The 25546-nt window shown below is 34.3% G+C and overlaps 2 protein-coding genes across 2 annotated transcripts in view; one reads left to right on the plus strand and one right to left on the minus strand.

The window, feature by feature from the left end:
• The window catches only part of LOC138702016 (HEAT repeat-containing protein 5B), a 267228-nt gene extending 266728 nt beyond the window's left edge, over window positions 1-500 (minus strand). Inside the window, exon 1 of the mRNA XM_069829495.1 lies at window positions 296-500. The gene's annotated coding sequence lies outside the window, so the exon portion shown is untranslated. The remainder of the gene's footprint in view (window positions 1-295) is intronic.
• Window positions 501-895: 395 nt separating this feature from the next.
• LOC138702017 (putative glutathione-specific gamma-glutamylcyclotransferase 2) lies at window positions 896-15451 on the plus strand. The gene is made up of 3 exons (XM_069829496.1): window positions 896-1248; window positions 10489-10530; window positions 14760-15451. The coding sequence occupies exons 1-3, from the start codon at window positions 1114-1116 to the stop codon at window positions 15177-15179; spliced, it is 597 nt and encodes a 198-aa protein (XP_069685597.1). The 5' UTR covers window positions 896-1113; the 3' UTR covers window positions 15180-15451.
• The last annotated feature ends 10095 nt before the right edge of the window (window positions 15452-25546 follow it).

Raw genomic sequence — 25546 nt, forward strand, 5'->3', positions numbered from 1 at the left:
TCGGTAAGTAGGCCTGCACTACGGTATTTCGTGTGTAAAATTTTTGTTACCGAAACTTATATACTTGTAAAATGAATTATGAATGTGGGTGTGTGTCAGTTCTATGGTTTAATTTGACATGGTGAGATTTAATTGAAGTACATGTAGCACACTGAGAGACAACTGCGGCAAAAGGTTTATCGAAAGCATAACAGCGACAGGTAAATCACAATGAAATTCTCTACTTAGTTAAACATATATATTTAGGTCTATACTAGGCCTATATTTAAATCGAATGCAAGAATTATTTTCCTACCTTGCAAAATGTAGACTTTGAAAAGGCAATTACACTGCCATACACGTCGAACACAAAATCTCAGACTCGTGGATGGGAAAGTTCTGCTTTGTCCATATACACCAGTGGATTATCACATTTATGACACTAAAAATAAATGCCAGAAATTAATCAAACACAATACTTCTACCAACACTATTCGCCATTTTGACACATGTTAAACCGCTCAACAGATAGCGTTCCGAACAGAAATGTGACTTATTTGTCTGCTTCGTACTTGCACTGCTACCGACATCTCCTGTGACTAGCGAGAGAGGACATAGTTCTAAACATTGTGTATAGATGGAACCACAGAAACTTTCTACTCTTTTCATCAAAATAATCTTTGGTATTGATTGCGTGCAAGCTGTCATATACAGAAAAGATTGCAATAGCACAAAGCAAAAATAATTTATGTTACACTTTGAAAATTACACAGTGAACGTGTTATCAACCCCATACTTAATGTTTACATAAATTAATGTTGAGAGATTAAATTCTACAGAAATTTGAGCTTCATTTCATCAATTTCGTAAATGAAATTGACTTTCAAGGTTGGTGGAGGTGTACCCCCCTCAATCGATATGTAAATATAATTAGATAGTAGGGATGGACACGCGATATGACGGATTTAACCTCCAACTTACATCATGCTAGCGTTCGGCAGCTTAAAAATTCATTTAGACTGATGTTTAAAAATCGTTGACCGTCACAATCATATTCTTAAACGTTATCATAGTATGATGGTATTCGTGCATTTTTTGGCTGTGTAGTGCGAGATATTTCAGTTGTGTCCGGCAATGTGGATATTTGGTTATGGTTCTCTCGTTTGGAAGGCTGACTTCCCTTACACTCATCGAATAATTGGATATATTAAAGGTTATATGAGACGGTTCTGGCAAGCTAGTGAAGACCATAGAGGAGTTCCAGGGAAGGTAAGGTTATATCAATGTTCATCAACAACATCAACTTCAAAAATCGGATCCGAGACCCTGGTTTTGTGATTCTACGATTTTCCACAGTTGTGCAACAAAAGCCTGTAGGCCTAATACCTGTGTATTTGTTATTGAAAAACTAAAGTTTCTCTGCTTATAGCCAGGAATAAAAGTGAATGATCAGGAGAATATTTTGGTCGATTTGGCCGGTGTGGAATTTACGACGAAGAAAAAATTTGTTTGCTCCTGCCAGGGGCGTACCCACGACCTGAAAATAGGTACCTTATACAGTCGCCCTATAAGTTCTTGACTGGAACGATCGTTGGCAATCAGATAGCTGCTGGACTGTTCCCGGCCAACGTTTATATTGGCGTTCTGACAGCTAGGAGACTGTATTAGGGAAAGGGGCGATAATTCCGGTGAGATGAGCCCAAGGGCCAAACACCGAAAGTTACCCGCATGTACTCAAAGATGAAAAAGACTCTGGGAAAACCTTAACCAGGTAATTTTTCCTAACTGGGATCCGGTCTGGGGTCCGCAGGTTTAATATCGAGGCACACTGACCACTACTGCAAGTAGTAATGAACGCAAATTATCTACTTACCAAGTCACGTTTAATTACGCCTATTTAGGCATATTACGTTTTCAGACTCGGAGGTTATCCAGCCCCGATAATGTGATAGAATGACTTGTGAAATGGAAATAATCTGAGAAGTGGGTCTCTTATTCAGGTGGATGTACAGAATAAAATCGTGAAGAATGTGTCACGATAAACAGTTTCATGCGTCTATTGTCATTTTTCCAGAGCGTCGGAGTGTGGTAGATCCTGTGGGATTTGTGGCGGATGTAGTGTCCGACGGTAGATCTTCTCTGAGTATAGAGATTATTATCGATCTGTTTTACTCTGATTGTTGGTAGATTTTCTCCGCGAGTAGGTCTACTGAGATTTTCCCCAAGAGGGATATTATAGCCCTATTGATTTTCCCTGCCATTCTATCGACCTAATATAATAGAGCCTTTATAGATTGGTAGGTAGGTTGGTTTCACTTATTTAGACACGTCCTTTTCAACCATTATGTTCCGAATTGTAACACCTTTGTTGATTCACATTAAGAAACGAAAGCCTCCATTTAATATATAAAGTATTTCTTTACAATTGAGGCGTTCTCTGGAACAAGAACTTAACTGAAAAATCTTGAATTTGAGATACAGAGCATTGCGCAGAACGAAGATTAAATGTTTCTAGACAGAGCTGCCATCAAGTGAACTGGAAAAGTCGCTATTTTCACACCCTGAAGTCGTTAGAAAATCGCCAAGAAACTTAAGAAAGTTGCTACAAATGTCGCTAAAGGAAATAAAAGAAAAACATACCTGTACCATTAAATTATTTATGATTTTGTGGTCTGTACATATCGATTTACTGCCAGAGAAGATAAATAATAATAATAATAATAATAATAATAATAATAATAATAATAATAATAGGCTAATAATAATGGTTTATTTAACCTGGCTGAGTTAAGGCCAATACAACCTTTCTCTAACACTGAACTCTCATCATTGTTGGAGATGATTATTGCTTGTATTGTTGAGTTGATTATTACTTAGTAATTAAGATAATGGTCCGCCATTATGACTATGTGGATAGCGCGTACGCTTCCCAACCAAGATGATCCGATGTTCGATTCCCGGCGTGGGTAATGGAAGAAATTTATATATGGCCACGGGACTGGATGTTTGTCCGTTGCCTTGTGATCGTCCTGTGATGTCTCTGCGGTGGCCATGTGCCGTGCTAATCCCATGACCAGGGTGGCCCGCACTTGTAAGATGTCTAGTGTGTGATTAAGTGATTCTTCCTCCCTTACCTGCATTGTCCTATAAAATGGAAAAAAAGGGGGAATTTAAACCGACTGAGGAAAAAAGAAACAACTAAGAAATTGAAGTTTGTTACGCAACATATTCTATGAAGTTTAATAAGTGATATTTTGGATTAATGTTATACATTCTAGTTTCATTAAGATATCTAAAATATATTTAACATATCATCATGAAGGTGTGGTGAAGGATCTAATTGTAAGTACTGTTCGAAAGACGCGCTGACATAATTAAATTTTGGTTCCTGAAATATTTTTTGCTGAATGACCTTAGAAGTTGAATTAGTATGTTTAGATTTTTTTTTATTTTAGTAGGTTATTTTACGACGCTGTATCAACATCTTTGGTTATTTAGCGTCTGAATGAGATGAAGGTGATAATGCCGGTGAAATGAGTCCGGGGTCCTGCACCGAAAGTTACCCAGCATTTACTCATATTGGATTGAGGGAAAACCCCGGAAAAAACCTCAACCAGGTAACTTGCCCCGACCGGGAATCGAACCCGGGCCACCTGGTTTCGCGGCCAGACGCGCTGACCGTTATTCCACAGGTGTGGACAGTATGTTTAGAAGTTCTGTCGGACTTCTCATAAAATTGCCTAAAATTAAAGATTCCAGAGACATCTAATATACATTGTCGCTGCTTTAAATTTAAAATATCGTTATATTTGTCGCTAGTGCACCAAATCTGTCGCCAGGATAGCTCGAAAACTCGTTAGAACTAGCGACAAAGTCGCTAAGTTGGCTACACTTTCTACCTAGAGGGCGTTGTGTTTGTTGGAGGGAAATAATATTTTGTCAGGAGAGAGATGCGTTATGAAGAATTCAATATAATGCTGGAAACGGAAAATCGACATAACATACGTTAAGTTGTTAATTCAGGGAACACCTGAGTATTGCGTTACTAAAAAAGGTAGGATGTACGTATTTACGGCCGAAATGGACGCCAGAATGATAGCTTTTATAGTTTAAAAAGTGTAATTACTTTACGAAACTGCTTGGTTGTGCACTAATTCCAACATTTCAAGAATCAGGCTAAGTGCGTGTTAAACCGATTCTATAGAAATTATCCATACTCTAGAAACTACGTATTATTTTACGGCAGCTGTTCATTCTATTCATATTTCATAAGCTTATTCTTGATCCGCATTAATTATTTGACAATTAGCTGTGTATCTTTGGAGGATGTAAAACTGGAACGGAATTACAATTGAATAGGCTAAGTATGAAATTATTGATCATATTTACTTTTCCCGTAATGTAAGTGTCCAGAACTAGAAGTATTAATGTCGAAGAAAGTCAAAATATAATAATTTCTTCATAGTAAAATGATTTCATTAGGAAGGAAGCTACTGTAAATAACTTGAAATATTCTGCTGTCAGTAAATTGTCATAACATTTCGTCATAACACCAAAGAATACATAGTACACTGGCGCTCGAAGATACCTGTCCTCTACTAATCGATAGTGATCGATAATTTGTTCATGTAAGTGTGCCTTCTTTAATTATTATTTCTATGAATAAATGACGAAGATAACAGTCAGTATCGCAACTAGTATATGAATATACCCGCATTATAAAATCCAAAATTTCATCCCCCTCTAGTGATTGTTAAAAAAAAGACACTAAATTAAGTGGGGAAACCGCTGATACTGTCAATTATGGAATAATTTATATTACCCTATATCAATATCTTCCTAAATAGCTACCTTTTTACCCGTCCCTATAATAGAGTCATATATTGAGAACTATACCTGTTTTTTTTTTAAGATGGGACATGACAGTTAAGCGGCCGAACTTGGAACTGTAGCGCTATGTTGCCAATATGGATTACCACACTGTCAGTGTCAGCTGATGGGATTACGTTAGATGGCCGACGTTAAAACATTAATTGACAATTTACGTGAAGGTAAAAAAAAAAAAATACAAAAAATCGACAAAGAAAGAAAGACGAAACGTATCATTGCTAACATTGGTGCAGAATAAATGTCGCCAAAAGAGCTATTGAGCACTCACCACGTGGGAACTGTAACTTTGGCAACTCTACCGTTTTTACCATGGCAACAGGCCTACCACGCTATGTCATATCCCATCTTAAAAAAAAAAACAGCGGAACTATTTCAACGATTGTAATTTTTTTATGTCTTTGGTTTTAACTTCTCGCGTGGTTAGAAAGTTCGCTTACACGATCAGAAAACTGGAGGTCAGATATCTTTGAACTCCAGTGTATTGAGTATTAACTGAATGTTACATTGTTGTGATGGAATCCGGTGTTTTCGAATCTGAGTCATTATTAGGTATTAGGCGTAAGTTAATTTTATTTTAAATTAGTATCGTTGAAAATTGTGCAAAAAAGTATTTAAACTGTTTATCATTTTCCTTGGAGAAATGCTATTAATTTTATTTATTTACGTAAGAAGACTAACACAAAATTAAAATGATTCAGCAATCTATCTATAAAATCTAAACTATTCAATATTTATTTATTTCATACAACAAGCACTCAAATCATTGCAATAGCAATATTAAAGATCAATTATTAGTCTATTTATAGCGCCCTTTATATCTCCACATGCTGTTGGAACTTTGGATTTTTTTACGTATTATTCATAGTATATTAATTTGTTCTTTATAATTATGAATTTGAATTTCACATCGCAGAAAAAGTTAAAGTTCTGTTATGAAATATTCTTAAACAAGAACCTTCAACTTTACCAACTATCGATTGGTATTTCAACTGAAATTTGTGCAATAGAATACAAGATGCTTATCGTGTCACGAACAACAAAGGCGCCTATGATGTGAGAACAGATATAATCAAAATGTAAGGCTATGACCTCGCAATATAATCCACGATTATACTGTACTATGTGAAAATGAATTATAAGGTCATACATTATATTGAAGTAAACTGACTTTCAATTTAGAGTATGGAGACATAAAAAATTATGCATGGAGCGCGAAAGTTGAAATCAATACAACTATGAAATCTACATCGACATGGGGAACTATTAATAATGGAATTCCTCAAGGATCAATATTAGGTCCCCTACTTTTTCTAGTGTTTATAAATGATCTTGCCCCCCTTATAAAAGATGTAGGTCATCCTATATTATTTGCAGATGACACAAGTATAGTAATTACAGCCAATAACTCCAACACATTCCAATCTTCAACAGAGGAAATTATCTTCAAAATATGTGACTGGTCCTCAGTCAATAAATTAGTATTAAATTGTAACAAAACTAACATAATTCAATTTAAATCCTGTCCAAATTCAACGTCGCAAATTTCTAGCGCAATAATTAACAATAGATCCCTATTAGAAACAACAACAACCAAATTTCTTGGCTTAAAAATCGATAATGTGTTAAATTGGAAAAATCATATTAAAGAAATTACCCCCAAACTAAATTCAGCTTGTTTTGCTATTAGATCTATGCAAAAGATAGTAAATATCAATACCTTAAAAACAATATACTTTGGATACTTCCACTCGGTAATGAGTTTTGGAATAATATTCTGGGGAAATTCCACAGATAGTAACAATATATTTCTATTACAAAAAAGAGTAATTAGAATAATAGTAGGTGCGAAATCTAGGGAGTCGTGTAGGACTATTTTCAAAAAACTACAAATAATGCCCATGGCTTGTCAGTATATCTTTTCATTAATAGTCTTCCTCGTATGTAATCGTGAAAACTTTGTAACTAATTCAACAGTTCATAGCATAAATACACGCCAAAAAATGACTTTCATACTCCATCGGCAAGTCTATCGTGCTATCAGAAAGGCGTGCGTTATATGGCAGTAAAAATTTTTAATAGCCTCCCTATCGATATAAAAAAATGAAACTCAAAACATAAAATTATTTAGGGCCAAATTAAAGAAGTACCTAATTTCTCACGCCTTCTATTCTGTAGGTGAATTCATGACATTCAGTAACACTTCATGAAATTGTTACTAAAACTATGTGTTGTACTAGTAGACTATATTGTAAATCTCGTCTGTATATATTTCATCTAGACTGTGACTATAAATTAAAATTTTATAATAGTATTAAGTTTTTTGACTTGTTCCATATTCTAGCTGTAAGCATGTATGAATACCATGGAATGTTAATAAATACAATACAATACAGTAAACCGGCAACGAAAACCAGAACGAGAACCGGAAGCGGAGGACGGGAATGTGAAGATTTTTAATTTAAAATAAATCGAGAACAGAAACGACTATGCATATCGATATGTCAATAACGATATCTAAAATCTGTATTATGCATTTGTGTATAATTGACCAACGGCGTTCTATCATGAATACAAGCCAGCCAACATAAACACAGGTTAACCAACTTCAAAATTTGACACGGAATATTTAAGAATTCAGTTCACGTGGTAGTCTGGTTACGTAGAATATATTGAAAGTGATTCTATTGAATTTATGGATTAGTTACAAGCAATGAATGAAGACGAAATTATGTCACGGCCTCCTTGCTACAAAATATACGATGACGAAATAGTTTTTGATGACAACAGAATGAATCTACTGGGCTGTCATCGGAAACGAGAACGACAAAGTTAAAAGTTCGCCATTCTTCACGTTCTCGTTCCCAGACTCTGATAAGCTTCTCGTTCAGAAAGCTCACATTTAAAAATTATATTTTAACAATTTTTCAGTTCTCGTTCTCGTTTCCGGTTTATTGTGGGCCAGACTTTATTTGGCGGAGGATGAAGGGCTAAATACCTAAACTAATGTTATAAAGGACTGTTTACTTGAAATACAGTATTAGTCCCGATTTTAAGTGCATTTGTTCTATGGTGGGTCAAAATATCTCGTAACATATTTATTTTCTCAATAGGGATTGAAAGCTCCAAAATCAACTTCGATATTTTCGCAGAAATGCATCCCTGATATAAATTTATGCTTGTGTTTGTGAACAGGAATTTCTTCTAAACTATTTGTTGAATTTTCTTGACATTCAGCATCTGTGAATATCCAAGAATGCTGTGCATAACATAAACAATTTTAATAACAAAAAAAGTCTTTATTTGAAATTAAAAACACAAAATCTGAACTCGAAATCTGTCCTAAAAATCATAATTTTAAGTTATTGATAAATAAATGGGCTGCCCAGTATGTCCTCGGACCCTGTGTTTCGAAGAAGTTAATTATTGTATGGAATATTATTTTATTTTTCGTTGCGAATTATTTTAAAGCCCACCGGTGAACAGGTGTGGAAAATATAGAGGTCCAATTGTTAAGAGAATTTTACATTTGGTTGTAAAAGCTTTTGTTACGCGTGTATGAGGATTGAATGAACACGTTAAAAGTTTAGGAATGAAAACGGAGAAATTTTTCGGGTTCTTATAATAAATAATACCGTAATTGATAAAATGACATGTAATTACCGATTTTCGTAAATATAAAAGTAATATCAGAAAATTGATTACAGCTTAGGGATATGTGTTTTTTTCTAGATGTGAGGTAAGGATTTAACACTGCCGTAAAAAAATCTACGTAGAAAAACAATGAAGAAATACTTAATCAGAAGGCCATGTTTACAAATTATCAGGCTTGCCAAACTTTGACAATTATTTGTAAAACAAGAGAACATCATTATTTTATGGTTGCTAAGTCAACGCCTGAAGTTCCCTTGTTTTACATGTCAAAAGCCTGCTAATTTCTAAATCAAGAAAACGAAACTTCATTTTATAATTTGGATCCTTATTAAATGATTTCATTCAGGTAGTGTGTGAGAATTTAGTGTGGATATGTTAATCTGAGGATACTTCCAAGGAAATTCTCTTTTCCGACCTTGGATAATATAGTTATCATGATGATATGTCAATGTGAATGCGACATGACGTCTAGATAGTGACGTCACAAGTACATTAAACATTGATACACAGAGTTATGGAAACTAGGTCAGTCAAGTTGCAGCGTTATCAGACATGCAAAGCTTTTAGATTCGTAGAAAGATATACAATCATTGAACATAATTATGGTCCCTAACCTAAATAAGTTCGTGTCAACAGGGTTGTGCTGCACGGGGTTCGCAAGCTCTCCCGCGACAGGGACGTCGCTAGGGGGGTGCGAAAGGGTGCGCAAGCACCCCATAAAAATCGGAGCACCCCTTTCTGCACCGGAAAGGGCAATTTATTAACAAAACACTAGGCGTAAATTATTTTGAACAAAAACAAACAAACAATTTCTTGGATGTGAAAAAACTACGTCCTTTAGTGTATCGTAATGGATGTGATGAGCAATAATAATAATAATAATAATAATAATAATAATAATAATAATAATAATAATAATAATACAAAGTAATATTAATAAACAGATGTACAGTATGCACGCAAGTGCATGAGAGAACATTTTGGATTTTTTATGTACCACATTTTTACAGCTCGCACCCCATCCGCACCCCCTTGGCGACGTCACTGTCCCGCGAGCCCTTTGTTCAATATTTATATTTGTTCCGAGCCCTTTGTTGAAATAGCTTGCGAGGAAAAATCAATTAAATAAACACTTTCCTAATTTAACATTATGATAAATGATCGATTGAAAGTATAGGAGTTTGGCGGCTTTTACGTTGATTGTTGCAGACTTTGTATATTATTATTATTATTATTATTATTATTATTATTATTATTATGTCTTCCGGGATTTCGTGGAGGATAACTTAATAAGAAAGAACAATGCCCCTTTACCATTAACTATGGCCAAAGCCAAAAAATATCGCGAATTCTATTACCATAGCAGCACGGAAGCTGAAAGAGGTTTGAGTGCAATGAATTTTATTTCCACTTGTAAAGGAAAAGCTTATAGTCTCCCACTTGTCCAGTTTAATGACTTCAGATTATCGGCAAATCTGTGAAAAAATAGAGCGCGGTTTCATTTATACTATCCTGGTTGAAAAATTATCGCCTCGCTGCTGACAATCAAGTGCGTCCTGCAGCTGAGCTGAATCCAACGGTGAACGAAATGACGATTTGGAAACGGCTTTAAAATTTAAAAATTATTATTATTATGATTATGATTATTATTATGATTATTATTATTATTATTATTATTATTATTATTATTATTATTATTATTATTATTATTATTATTTTCTCGCTGTTATTTATACTCGCTTTAACATCTTTCATCATATCGCGAGTTAATCTTTTGGTTGAAATCCGAAGGCCTGTGTACTATTGTTGAGACTGGTTCTATTGTTGTGAACTAGATGGCGACTGTATATGTATTATTATGACTGGAACATACATTGTTAATAGGTATCTGATATGTAATGTAACTAATAATACAGTATTAAACTATTCAAATTTGTAAGACGCTAAATTTAATATTTTGTTTTTCAGCCTGGTCGTGTGGTAACCATCTTACCATCTCCAGATCCTGATGTAAGTTTGAGTCTTTGCTACTAATTTTTTCTTCTTTGTAAATTAATTTTTTTCGAAGTCTAGTATTTTTGTACACATTTATAAAAACTGTAAGTTTTGTTTGATAACTTTTGGACAATTATTAGTAACTTCTTTTTGTGAAAATATTTCTATGAAGGCATTTATATTCGTACATTTATGGTTGCATACCAATAATAACTTTGCCATTAAAATTGTGCTGAGTGATGTATAGACAGTTACCGTTTTTTTTCATGTATAAAACGCTATCTTGTGTAAGACGCACCTAAAAAATTAAAGTAGCTTCTCTGGAAATACTTAGATTAAAATATACATCGATGATATAATAATAATAATAATAATAATAATAATAATAATAATAATAATAATAATAATAATAATAATAATTCACTAACCTTTCAAAAGTTTACAAATTCACTCAAACACATTCAGAGAGTACGAATGGTATGCTTATGGTTGTACCTTCGTTGTAAAAGACGCACCCTAATTTTGAGAGAGAAAAAAAGTACGATATTAGTGGTTACTTCTTTCTAACATATTGTCAAAATATAGGCTAGTTAAAAATAATAACTGTACAAAAATCAATTATAGTGAAATTAAAACAAAATCGACTTGTGACATTTGAAGGCGCCAAAGAGTTTCCATGGCAACATCTCTTTTTCTCTGTTTGTGGCCAGTAAGACGCTAAGCTCCCTTTTCTCTTCAACTAGCCTATATTGCAGTAGTGTCTTATTGGCCACAAAGAGAGGGGAAGGGATATTGCCATGGAAACTCTTGGTGCCTTAAAATATTACAAGTCGCTTGTTTTAATTCTACTATAGATTTCGTAGAATAAACTAAATACTGGTAAATTTATTTAATAGAAGTTGTAACATTGTTCATAATGCGAATTCAATTTGAAATTAAACATTTTAAGATATGCAGAATTTCAGAGCTACATGTCACATTCATGAAGCAAAACTTTTAATTATCTTGTAAGGAAAAGTGTCACAGAGTTAGCTTTATAAAGAGAATTAAGCTAGTTTACGATGAACCCAATAAAAGATAATACACAATACTATCCCAAGTATGTTGTTTTAATCATTATAAGTGTTTCTTATGCTCTCATCTTGATCTTATTTCTTCTCTTCTAAATTGCTTTCTTATTCATTACCATCACTTGATATTCTAGAAAATGATGATAAACATATTATACATTTTATTTGATATGTGTAAAAAAATAGTGGGGATATGACCAAAAAGTGCAAGTAAAGTGAAACTGGAAAAGATCGAGAAGTATAGGGTAGAGAGAAAGTGTGTAAGTAGATGTATAGAATAAAATTAAGTATTTATAGGAAGTGAGGATAGTGACAATGGATTAGGTGGAAGCAGAATAGTGAGAAAGTGAAAGTGAGCGCAAATAAGAATGAGTGAAAATAGTGAGAAAGGGTTAAGAGAAGTGAACAAGTGACAGGATAAAATTTAGTGCTAACATTTGAACGTTGGAACAGTAAATGAATAAAAGGTAAAAAAACAAATAGGTCAAATAATTCAATATAATAATTTATAGAGAAAAATTGAAATTGAGATTTTAAGCGAATAGTAGTTAGAGGAAAAGGGGGGTGTGAAAGAAGTATATAATATTAGATATGTTAGGATTAATGAACAAATAGAGAATAGAAAATGAAATGTAGGAGAAATTCTGAAGGGGAGATTGACCAAGTAACAAAAAAGGTACATAGTGTAATTGGGAGTATTTGTGTAGACGTGTACTGCAAATAATGCATTATTGTACCGGTAATAATATGTTAATGGTGGCACCAGATACAGAAATGTGAGGTACACCATTACATGTAAAGAAGTGCTGTGACGAAATATATTATATATCATTATACATTTGAATCGGTTTTTTTAAAGGGCGTAAGTCAGGAAAAATAAATTTGTGGGAAATTGAAAAAAAAAAAACTATGTTAGAGGAAAACTATTTGGAAATATATAATTCCGGACATATGGACTGATAGTCTAGGTTACAGTTGTTGGTTTTTAAAGTAATTATACGTATTATGGGGATACTTAAGGTTTTATTGAGATTTAAAATATGAAAAAAAAAGTGGCCCTTTAAAAAAATCAATTTTAGAAGAAGTAAAATCAAATAAGATACAGATATTTTCGTGCTATTCTTGAATTACTTTACTGGATATCATACACAGTCAACAAACAGAAGTATAATAATTGTAAATGAAAAAAAAAAATAGAAAAATATCATGAATGATGAAGAGAAATCAGTCTTTTCACTTTGGATGTACCTGCATTACTGTTTGTAGGCCAGCTGAAAAGTTCTTCATAAAATGCCATATGCTCATTGTGATGTAGATCCAACTGTTTTCTTTTTCCAAGTCTTGCACTTCTTTCTGTTTTATTGGCACTTTTCCTTCTGGGCAGATTGGGCTTGTTAGTGCAGGAACAGATTCTCGCAGAAGTTCATGAAGAATGCGTGGCTTACTAATTCATTGATACTACTAGATACTTTGATGTATCCAACTCTGTCATGTGTATACTCAAAGTGGAATAGAGTACACATTGCAAAATTGATTATCTCATTTCTTTGTTTGTGCCTTCCTTCTCCAGAAACAGCAGTCTCTTGTAATATTTCTTCTGTTTGAATAGTTTTAAAACGATGCATGTCATTGACTATTGACCAATTACGAGGCTTGTTCTTAAAGTAAGTTCCAAAAGGGTGTAGTAACTAAACGGGAAGATATTTACAAACCATTTTTGTTGCATTGTATTCCCCACACTTCAATTACTTCTCAACATAATCTCCACCATTATTGAGGCATTTATCGAGTCTTGGCACAAGTCTTTCTATCCCCTCATTGTAGAATTCACCCGCCTGCGATGCGAACCACTCCCGCACTGCTGTTTTCACTTCATCGCCGCCATCAAAACGTTGACCACCGAGGAACTTCTTGAGGTGCAGGAAGAGATGAAAGTCACTCGGAGCCAAATCCGGGCTGTAGAGGGGAATGGTCAATTTGTTCCCAGCCAAATTTCGAGATGAGATTTTGGGTGTCGTCGCCATCAAAACATTGACCGCCGAGGAACTTCTTGAGGTGCAGGAAGAGATGAAAGTCACTCGGAGGTAAATCCGGGCTGTAGGGGGAATGGTCAATTTGTTCCTGACCTCATGAATTTTTTCATCGACAGCACACACCAAATCTTCATTGATCAAAGATGGCCGACCGGTACGCTGCTCGTCATGCACAGAGACGCGGCCCTCGAACTTCCTAACCCATCTCCTGACCATTCCATCACTAATGGCATCATCACCATACACCTCACAAAGTTAACGATGAATGTCAGCTGGTTTGATGTTTCTTGCATTCAAGAAACGGATAACAGACCGCATCTCACAGTCGGCGGGGTGCTCGATCACTTTAAACATTTCAACTGATCACAACTAACCACACACACGGACTGAAGCTCTAAAACTGCATGCACAGCTTGCCTGAGGACTGAAGAAGAAAACACGCATGCACAAAGTAACGACTGCAGTGATGCGATGGCTATAATTGAAAACCAAACTTACTTTAAGAACACGCCTCGTAAAACAAAACTTGCCTCTAATAAGCCTTCGAATAATGTTATTGGCATAAAATAATGTTATAAATTTCAGTCAAAGACACAACTATCTGCAAATGTTTATTTGCTACATGAATATAAGGTATATAAACGTTTTCGCCTTGTGGGGCATCATCATATATATTAAAATTATGTGATCTGAACTTAGATTAAATTAGATTTATAGAAGCAAATACGAACAGTGTGTAATACATTTTATCACCATGTATTACACACTGTTCGTATTTGCTTTTATAAATCTAATTTAATCTAAGTTCAGATCACATAATTTTAATATATCTGATGATGCCCCACAAGACGAAAACGTTTATATACCTTATATTCTTGTAGCAAATAAACATTTGCAGATAGTTGTGTCTTTGATTGAAATTTATAACATTATTTTATGACATTACTAGACACATCTGAAATATAAAATGAATTGAAAATGTTATTGGCAACCTTTCAAACAAAAACAATGGGTTTATCAATGTACTTCGAAATTATGATAAAGATGAAAATGTCAGAAATGATAACTTACGCCATTTAAAAAAAAAAATCCATTCATTTATGCTTCTTCCATTGCAACCTATTTATGTTTTTGTTTTCAGGCTCAAGTCTGGGGTGTAGCATACGAGATTGCTAAAGAAGATGAAGAATTTGTAACAAAACATCTGGATTTTCGAGAGAAAAATGGTTATGATAAAGTAACGGTTAAATTTTATCCCGCTGATCCTGAAAGTAATAAATTCCAAGATGCTCATGATTGTTCGCAGTGTTCGCCACTTCCTAGAGAACCTTTTGATTTAGTCATCTACGTCGGTACAGAAGATAATGAATACTTTGCAGGTGCTGCAGATATTCAAAGTATAGCACAACAGATTGTTAGCTCTGTTGGTCCCAGTGGAACCAACACAGAATATCTGTATAAATTAGCCTCTGCAATGCGCCTTCTAGCTCCAGGAGTTCACGATGAGCACCTCTTTGCTTTGGAAGAAGCCGTACGTCGCTTGGAAAGACAGCAGTCCTAACAGAAATAAATTGATAGTATTGTTAAGAATCATGTGATATATAAAATTATTTATTTTGTAAACATCTATTTAAATGTATGTCACTCACTCAGTTGCTTTGCAAAATTGGCATTCTGTTGTTGCTTGGGCTATTCTCTTTAGAGAAATATATTTTTTATGCACTCTTGAACATTGTGATGAAATTTTAACTATGTCACTTTTACGTTACAAAAGCAAAGGAAATGTATATCTTGTATATTTTATTTATTAATAAATGATACTTTTCATCTGAATGTTGTCTGACAAATCAGAGATATTTAAAATATACAACAATAAAATGAATAGAAATAGATTATTTGACCCATTCTAAACGAGTCAAGTGTATGCTAACAGTACAGTGTTTATAACATTGGCCACTTTTAAATATATATAAAAACTGATGTAGAATATGATTTCTTCTAATGGTTTCTAATATCTATTGGGAAATAAACTGTGGCACAATTATCATGGCATGAAAGGATGTAGGATAGGGTTACTCTTTGGGTTGATTTCTCAATAATTTACCCCCAGTCTCATAAAACAATAAATACTATTCATTAATGAATAAAAAAGAGAGAACTAGTGCTCTATTGTGCGGTATTTTGTCTGCATCATTACCAAGAGACTGGATATTATGATTAGAAAAATCTCATTTGGCTCAAAAACATTTTCCATATTATAGAGGTCAAAATTTGATCATTTCTCCTGTGCATAATTTTTTAGATATAATAAATATGACTTGCGGAATTGAGGTGTCTTTTGTGTGTATCCAAGTTTGGTAAATTCTAAGTCGTGGTTATTAAGCAAGAGTCAATACAGAAAGCATCTGAAGAGTTCGCGGGAAAAACGAATGTCACATTTCTGTTAAGGATTAGATAATGATCTAATTCAGTCTATAACTGCAAGATGTAGTGCTGTTTCTATAGAAAATAAAGGAAAGGATTACTGTATTCGTGGTGATAATTCTCCTTTTTACTATTTTTCATAAGAACAACATTAAATCAGTAGCGGCCGGTGATCGAATTCTCGGTGAGGCCAGATGCAACTAGTTTAAGTGCCTCCGATGGGAAATGTTTATTTACGAGATTAATTATTATTGTTATTATATTATTAATATCATTATTACTGTATTATTATTATTATTATTATTATTATTATTATTATTATTATTATTATTATTAGCCTACTATTAATGAAAAATAATAATTTCACTCACCAAATAAGCTGTTATGCTGTGAGTTTCAGCGATTGCTTCAGTGTGATGAAGCAACCCACAATGTTGAGAAAATCCCCTTTCTTTCTTTTCTTTTTATTTTTTCCCTTGACAGCAACGAACAAGACCAACAGAGAAGTTTATTTTGCACCACATTACCACATAACCATTTATGTTGCCCATACCAGGATGCAATAGAAACTCGCGTTTTAAGATTTGGTAGACACTCTCTTTATTTAAAACTTCCTTTCTTTCAATATTATTTCTTCTCGGAAAAGGACACTCTAACAATGAATTAACTACACCAGCATTATTTCTCGCATTTGTTTCTGTTTATATTTTCCCGAAATACATAACAACATTGGCCCAGATTCACTACTGTACTACGAAGTACAATAGTACAACACCTTCGCTTAAGTCATAAACTGAGACATAAGGGGAGGGAATAGTGTGGGTCTCTGCCTGCCAAAGAGCTGGAATGTATGTTATTTACGGCCTATTTAGGAAGACCCATTGCTATTCCCACCCCACACTACCCTTGAGGCCGGCCCGTGGATGGGAGAAGTGAAACCTGACCAGGCCATGAGGCCAGACGAATTGTGCCTCAGCTACAACGTTTTAAGCGCAAGCTCAAAGCCCGCGAAAATACAGGAAATTCAGAAACCAGACCCGGCACGAGCGATTCTGGCCTCAGGACTGCAAAACAGGTCTATATACATCACAAGCCAGACTCCAGCACGAGCGATCCTGGTCTCAGGAGCAAATTTTACTGCAAAACAGGTCTATATACATCACAAAGTTTTCAAATGCTTGTACAGCGATATATGCTTCATTCAAATAACTAATACATTATATAAGAACACAAAATTTGATTTCAGTTAAGTGAAGTTACTGAGGCCCGGCCTCACTTGCCTCAGTCAATCAGCCGCCACTGCATTAAATTTCGTAGTGATCCATGAATTAGATAATGACGTCAACCTTAACAAAACTGTGACATTCATCGTTTTTCCCGCGAACTCTTCATATATACTTGTATTTGCAGGTGATTTTCCTGCAAGTTTGTTTCCTTTCAAAAGACAGTGTCAAATTACCTTCTTATACACATTTGGTCATATAATCATAATAATTTTGTAAATAAAATACTGAACTAGCTTCAGAACATAATACTATACTGGATAAATAAATATAGAGTTATTCAAAAGTAAAGTCGACTTAGTTGATGAGTTGGTATAGCGTGGCCTTCTATGCCCAAGGTTGCGGGTTTGATCCCGGGCCAGGTCGATGGCATTTAAGTGTGCTCAAATGCGACAAGCTCATGTCAGTAGATTTACTGGCATGTAAAAGAACTCCTGCGAGACAAAATTCCGGCACATCCGGCGACGCTGATATAACCTCTGCAGTTGCGAGCGTCGTTAAATAAAACATAACATTTTTTTTTTTCAAAAGTAAGTTACATTTTGTAATAAATATAACAAAAAAAAAATTAACATTTACACAAAATGTATTGAATAACGGGATTTGTTCATTTATCACACTCATTTGTTTTGGTAGGTTTCTTTTGTACAGACTGTAAAATTTTTCCTTTGTCAGAAGAGAGCCAATTGTTGATGAAGATCTGGAACACATTCTTCTATACTGTCCATCCATAAATCACAAAAGAAGTAAATTAAAATCATCAGTACCATTTGCAGAAGACACAGCCCTGCAGTATATATTGACTACACCCCACCTCTGGCTACCAGCAACAGGCATCTATAATGAACACCGATCAAAATAGGCTACCCCTCATTTCTCGTGAAAAACAACAACTGAATAGACTACAGTGGACTTTATGTTCTCAGCAAACAGCTGGATACATTAAGAAGATTGATTTGTTTTGGTTAACATGGTGACATGTTTTGTTCATAATGAGTCAAAAGTAAATTTACTTCTTATGTAATTTTTTAATTTTTAAATCACTATTATTGACGTGTTTTAAAATGGTTTTGACTTTACAAGATCGAATTAGTCTTGTTCAGCATTATTATGAATGTAAAAAAAGTTAAAAAAAAAACAGCATACGAAAATTCAGAACAAATCATAATTTAAGATTGATTCATTCTGGAGAATTTTGTTATATCAAATTTACAAAATCGTGACATCGAGAACATAATCTTCATGCAGGATGTTGCACCTCCTCGTATTTAAACACCAGTTAAGCGATTGTTACATAACACATTTTGTGATTGCATAATAAGCAGACATTGTCCTAACACCTGGCTGACACGTTCCCCTGATATCAATCCAGCAGTTCTTTGGTTGTGGAGTTATTTAAAATACGGAGTATTTTTTTTTAAACTAATCCTACTACTACTACCGACGAACTGAATTATGCAATTTTGCAACAAATTGAAGATATTCCACCAGGTCTATTAGTAAATGCTGTTCACAACATAGAAGAAAGAGTGATGCTTGTTGAAGAACAAAATGGCTGACATATTCAGCATTTAAATTGAATCCAATAAACCCCATATCTTTATGAGTATAAGTGTGTTCTTGTTTTGTGTATATCTTAATTCTTAAAAAGGTTATGGCGACTTCAAAATGTAACTTACTTTTGAATAACCTAGTATTTTAGTTTCTTGTTAAAAATATTTTCCAAACGATAAATATGACTGAACTCCAGAAGTTAGAATACTATCAAGTAGGCTATTAAAAAAAAATTGTGTGATTTCTCATCATCTCAATAGTGACTTCTATTTTCTACATGAGTTGAAATTAAAAGAAACATTACAACGCAAATTTTCACTTAAAAAATTCTTAGCGTGTGATAAAAATAACGTTTCAGAATACTGAAATTGTTATGTTAAGTAGTTTTAGGTTATGCTCATTGTATTAATTTTACCTTTAAAAGATAAATAGATGTTCATTATAAATGAGGGGGTCAGAAGCAAAGGGGTGCAAAGTGACATTTCTAAGAACATGAATTAGGTGCATCCAGGGCAAGCTAAATCATCTGAAATTTTATTGGCAAAGGGATATATCTTTTAGAGGAAGCGCAAAGAAAGCTTGCCCATTTGACTGATGCACAGAGAACGATATATTCGGTCCTCGTGCTGCCATGCTCGTTACAGGGCTGCTATGAATCGCCTAATGCTGATTACAGGGCACATTCGAAAGTGCGGTCTTGAGCTGTACGTGTCATGAAATGTATTGTGCAGAGCAGGTAGAAGCTAGCGTGTGCGTTACATATTCTGCGTTTTACCCCTCATATCAGGATTTTTATAGAGTTCAAAGTGTGTTTGTAAAATAACAGAGTTCTGTATAACATTCTATGTACTTAACAATGCTCCCATTGGCTCTAAATTAGGAAGTGCTAATGAAACGTTACACAGTCAAACTAGGGAATTATTTATAACGTTTATAAATTTATGAAAAACGAAACAGGCTCAGCTCGTAACGTAAGGAGTATATACAGATTAAAATAAATCGACCATAGTACCACGCTGGTTATCGGAACATTTTAATAAAATCACATAGTATTAGTTATTAGTATTTTATTACAATGTCAAATATCAATTATTACACGATCACATATTTCTTATAACATCTTTGTAATTTCATTCAGTGATTTTATATGTAAAAGAATTCGTGCTTCTGTATTTTCAATAATGTTATGTTATTAGTAACTCTGCAACAAGGTTTAGGTTACGTTACATGCGCTGTGATAAATCTCACTCGAAACATCAAGCAGCAGACGACTGAGAACTGACGACAGTTTGCCAATCGAATCGAAGCGAGGTCGAGTGCACCCGAACGTTTCCGAAAGTTCGCGCAGCTTTCTGTGGCAAGCTCTTCTTGCGTTTACTCTAACCACATCACATACTAAAATTGAAATAACAAATTTCACGAAATTTACGAAAACTTAAGTACTTTCACCCATATTTTCTCAAAAATAACTTAAGTGCACTTACACCCCTTTGCTTCTGATCCCCTCAAATTCACTTTATATATTTGGAGGACTGAATCAGTAAAAATATTAAATAGTTAACTTCTACAATATTGAAGAGTACACAGGAAAACGATGAATGTTATGTTTCTGTTAAGAGTGATGATGATGTTTAGTCAATGTCCGAAAACAGGTTAGAACCTCATAAGTGACACCAATAAGATATCACTCATGAAGAAACTAAGCCAGGAGATAATGGGGTAGATTGGCCAGTTTCTTTTCCCCCCTCCATTGCATACATTGCTGACTAGTTACGTACATATTTCACTAATCAGACTTCAAATGTATAGAAACAATTGTTCTTCCTCTGACACATATCGTCAAGTGAGACATACTGCCTGATAAAATAGATATACACATCAATCAGAATCTCAATCAGAGATATTTAAGGATGATATCATCTAATTCAATAGATTACTGCAAACTTTAGTGTTGTTGTTATCAAAACTGGTAAAGGAGAATTATCACCATGGATGCATTCATCCTTTGCTTCATTTTCAATAGGAATAGCAATAAATTTTGCAGTAATATATTGAATTAGAACATCATATCACCATTTACTCCCTGTGCCCTTCAGTTATATTGTTCTAATTTATAGGTAATAGTGTGGTCGAAAGGTTGGACTCTGAAAAAATATGAGAATCTCGAGGCTACAAAGAAGTCATAAATTCGAACACCTGAGAAAACCATAATGCTAAGAAATGTTTTTAGAAAGTTTAGAGTTTTGGATTCTTACATGTTACGAAGTGTAAGAAAATGGCTGAAGGAAGAATACGAGCACCAAAAACGTTCTTTATTTGGTCTTCAGAAGAAAGAAGGCAACTTTAAACACCATAACATTATTTTTAATTGTTAATTTAACGACACTTATCAACTATTAGGTTATTTGGTGTTGATTAAATTATTGATAGCAAGATGGTATTTAACGAACTTGTGCCATGGATTCGCCATGTAATTACCTGGTATTTACCTTACAGTTTGGGAAAGCCTTGTATAGAACCCAACCAGGTAATCGTCCCAAGCGAGAATTAAACTCACGTCTCAGTGCTGCAGCTTTAGATCAGCAAGCAGAGACATTACCATCTGAGCTACGCTGAAGCTGCCAGGCATAACATGTTATGACAGAATGAAACAGGCAATCTGATAAAGACATATGGTTGAGGTGGAAAGAGAGGAAAATGAGTGCTGATAAATGGAAAACTTTGTAAAGGAAAGTAAGTTTGCGATTCTAACTAACCTGGGAAAATATGTTGTTGTGGTTTTCTAATGCCAGGCATTTGACAATAAAGTCACTTGACCTCTTGCACTCCAATATTTATATTTATATTTTCCAATTTTCCGAATTTAAAAGAAAACTTACAAATTAAACCAAACCCTTAACTCTATTAAATATAGAATATAATCTAAATTTAACAGAAGAAATACTGAAATCAGAAGTAAACACTGAAATACTGAAACAATTGTCTTTAGAGACAATTAATATTAGGTACCTTCCACAAAACTGGCTTCATTTATACACTGACGGATCCTTGATCTCCAGAGAACAAGGTGCCGGTGCAGATGTTACGTGCTGTCTCTTCTCACTTTATAGATCTCTTGGATATGGAACAACAAGTTTTGATGGTGAAATCATTGCAATAAGTGAAAGTCTCAGGAATCTTCTATGCCACATCAATAAATTTAAGAATGCAGTTATATTGTCAGCTATTCTATCAATAGTCTCTAAACACACACCTTCATCTCAAACAGCAGAAATAACTAAAATGCTCTCTCAATTAATATCACTCAATAAAAGAATTGTATTCCAATGGATACCATCCCATTGTGGAATCCTGGGAAACGAGAATGCGGATGCTTTAGCAAAGAAGGGCAGCACTGCTACTTACAGACCTGTTACTAAATCCACGTATTACTCTGTGAAAAGATTTATTAAATCTACATACTTAGACTTCAACAAACAAAATTTGATAACACAATCTTAAGGGAAAAAATGGAACTCTCTGCATTGTAATCCACAGTTAATTCCCGATTTACCACAAAAATCGTCTGTAGCTGCATTTAGATTGGCAACAGGCCATGATTGTTTGGCGAAACACCTGCATAGAATTGGGATATATCAGTCCCCTAACTGCCCATTGTGCAACTCAACCAAGAAATGGATTCGGAACACCTCAAAATCTGTGCTTCAGTGGGTGATCATGATAATATCTTTGAAAAATATTGGAGTGCAAGAGGTCAAATGACTTTATTGTCAAACGCCTGGCATTAGAAAACAACAACATATTTTCCAATATGGGGAAATATTTAACAGCACGAAGGCTATCGACTTTTGTTGCTAAACACCTAAGCATTGAACAACACATTGGTAGCTACATGACATTCTTTATCTTACAATAACTAATTACCTATTTTTGTGACAACGTTGCACTAACAGAGTAATTTAAGATCAAAGTTTGACCTATATGTAGAGTCTGATAAATCAGACACATGAGAGTAATTTAGAAATTTTTTGGTCCTACAGAATTATCTGTTATGGTTACCATTGGTTATTAATGGAGAAAAATTCGCTGCACCACTGAGGATCGAATTCTTCTGCATTAATAACCAATGGTAACCAAACTGAAGAACTTTTTTCTTAGAAAAATTGTTTGAAAGTAAGGAAAAGCTAAAGGAAGCAGTCATAATTATGCTCAAAAAGTGATAAAATTCTAGATAGCAGAAAAACTATATAGATTATCTTGGAGAATGGGAAAAGGAAAAAAGACGAGTAATGGAAAAAAGCTAGTCCATGAGTCGGGAAGTGAAAATGGGTGAGGAAGTGATAATAACAAGGATTGAATTGAAAGAAGTAATTTAAAAGACTCAAATGGAGTATCTGTTGGGGATATTGAAGATTTTAGAAGCATGATGGTAAAAAAATTCGAGGAATTAAGTCAAACGTTAAGTGAGTCGTTACGGATAACGAAAAGTGGTGACATATATGATGGGGGAGACGAGATTTGATAGTATAAGCAATAAGGAAGACAAGCAAGCGAAGAAAGTACAAGCTACGAAGAGGGGGAGGAGTGGCCAATGAAAGAGGTAGAGATCAATGCTGATTACGACCCGTTTTACTTACAAATGGCTTTTAAGGGACCCGGAGATTCATTGCCGCCCTCACATAAGCTCGCCATTGGTCCCTATCCTGAGCAAGATTAATTACTAAGGTAAAAAAAAAAAAATACTTATAACAAGGCATCAGAGTAACGAAGGTGTGAATAGTATGAATTATTGATGGTGCAAGTAAGTTGTTATAGTAAATAACGAAGTCAATAACGCATTGGCTATAGAGGTGAACTGATATAAACAGTAAGGTATATGTAAACTAGTGAATAAATAATGAATAACAAAAACAAGGTAGGATAAGTATTAAATAGACGATGGACTGAGCAGCAAGAGGGGAGATAGCTAGAGGGATTAGGGTAGTTTTAATAAAGTGTACTGTAAAGAATGTTATTTGTAATGAATGTTAATGGTGGAACCGTGTACGTGAAAAAGTAAGGTCCACCATTACATGTAAGAAATGCTGTGACGAAATATATATAATAATATATCAAATAGATTACCACTTAAAGAGATTGAATAAAATTGCAGACGATTGAGAAATGGGCAACTTACTAGTGTTATATATTTAAGCACGTGAGCTTACAGCTGTTTCGGTATATACACCATCGTCAGAGCCTACTGGATCATAGAGTCATCTTGATATCGCTACCTGTTATAAGGGTGTGTTTGTGTGTTGTAATGTGGAGTCAAATAGTGAGTGTGTTCTGAAATTGATCTGTGTGTTGAGAATTTGATTTGGGTGTGTTTTAGTGTGTCTGTATATTTCATGTTGTTCTAGTGTGTTGAGTTTTTGGTTTTTGGGTTGGATGTGTAGGATTTCCATGTTTGTATTAATGTTATTGTATGTATGGTTAGTATTAGTTATGTATTCGGCATATGTAGATGTAGATGTAGATGTAGATATGTAGACTAATACTAACCATACATACAATAACATAAATACAGACATGGAAATCCTACACATCCAACCCAAAAACCAAAAACTCAACACACTAGAACATGAAATATACAGACACACTAAAACACACTCAAATCAAATTCTCAACACACAGATCAATTTCAGAACACACTCACTATTTGACTCCACATTACAACACACAAACACACCCCTACAACAGGCAGCGATATTGAGATGACGCTATGATCCAGTAGGCTCTGACGATGGTGTATATACCAAAACAGCTGTAAGCCCACGTGCTTAAAAATATATAACACTATTAAGTTGTCCATTTATCAATCTTCTGTAATAAAGTGTTAAAAATAGTGTATGTAAGACTCAAGATGGATGAATAAAATTATTACTTTACAGTGTTCCTCTCTCAATATGGTATAAGGGTAGTGAAGCAACAGATTTCTCGGCAGAAGGAAACCAAAATTCTACATAATTATAACCAGTCTTTCCGTTCGCTTTGTAAAAAAAAAAAAATATTTAAAAGTAAATTTCGATTTATGTGAATGTGACACAATGAAATACTGCTAAAGACAAGAAATGGAAGACTATTGTAACTAATGCTGGAGTAATATATCTCAAGAATCATGAAAATCTATGTTCAGACTGTGGATATACCACGATTGCTCAACAGGGCACCTTTGCAGGATGGAAATTTACAACAAACCATATTGTATTCTGTACCATTCAAATGAAGTAATGATTCTGAACTGTGTCAAAAGATGTAAAGCTCTATTTTTACACGATACCATCCCTCATAAATATTGGAGTGCAAGAAAACTAATTACCGGTACTTTGTTGTCAAAGATTTAGGTAACAGAACAACATTTCTAGGTAGACTGGAGGCGAGGTGTATGACAAGAAAATCCAAAAACAATTCATGGAATATATGGAAACATATCCAAAGGTAAATATGCAGATGTAAAAAAAATGGTTTATCAGTTAGGTAATTTTTAATTCTAAAACGAGTAATAATTTCTGAATGACTCTTGTAATGTATCTGAATGTTTTAAAAATGCTTTCGAGATATAAAACCCAATTTATCTTGGTAAGATGCAGACATATGAGATCGAATAAAATTAATCAAGTATGGA

The sequence above is a fragment of the Periplaneta americana genome, chromosome 6, assembly GCF_040183065.1.
Source record: "Periplaneta americana isolate PAMFEO1 chromosome 6, P.americana_PAMFEO1_priV1, whole genome shotgun sequence".
Lineage (NCBI taxonomy): Eukaryota > Metazoa > Arthropoda > Insecta > Blattodea > Blattidae > Periplaneta > Periplaneta americana.

What these genes read in the sequence shown, in the direction of transcription:
- LOC138702017 (XM_069829496.1), top strand. Translation starts at nt 1,114, where the DNA reads ATGTGGATATTTGGTTATGGTTCTCTCGTTTGGAAGGCTGACTTCCCT. An exon ending in ATAGAGGAGTTCCAGGGAAG is followed by an intron (nt 1,249 to 10,488) that starts GTAAGGTTATAT and finishes TTTGTTTTTCAG; the next exon opens with CCTGGTCGTGTGGTAACCAT. An exon ending in TACCATCTCCAGATCCTGAT is followed by an intron (nt 10,531 to 14,759) that starts GTAAGTTTGAGT and finishes TTTTGTTTTCAG; the next exon opens with GCTCAAGTCTGGGGTGTAGC.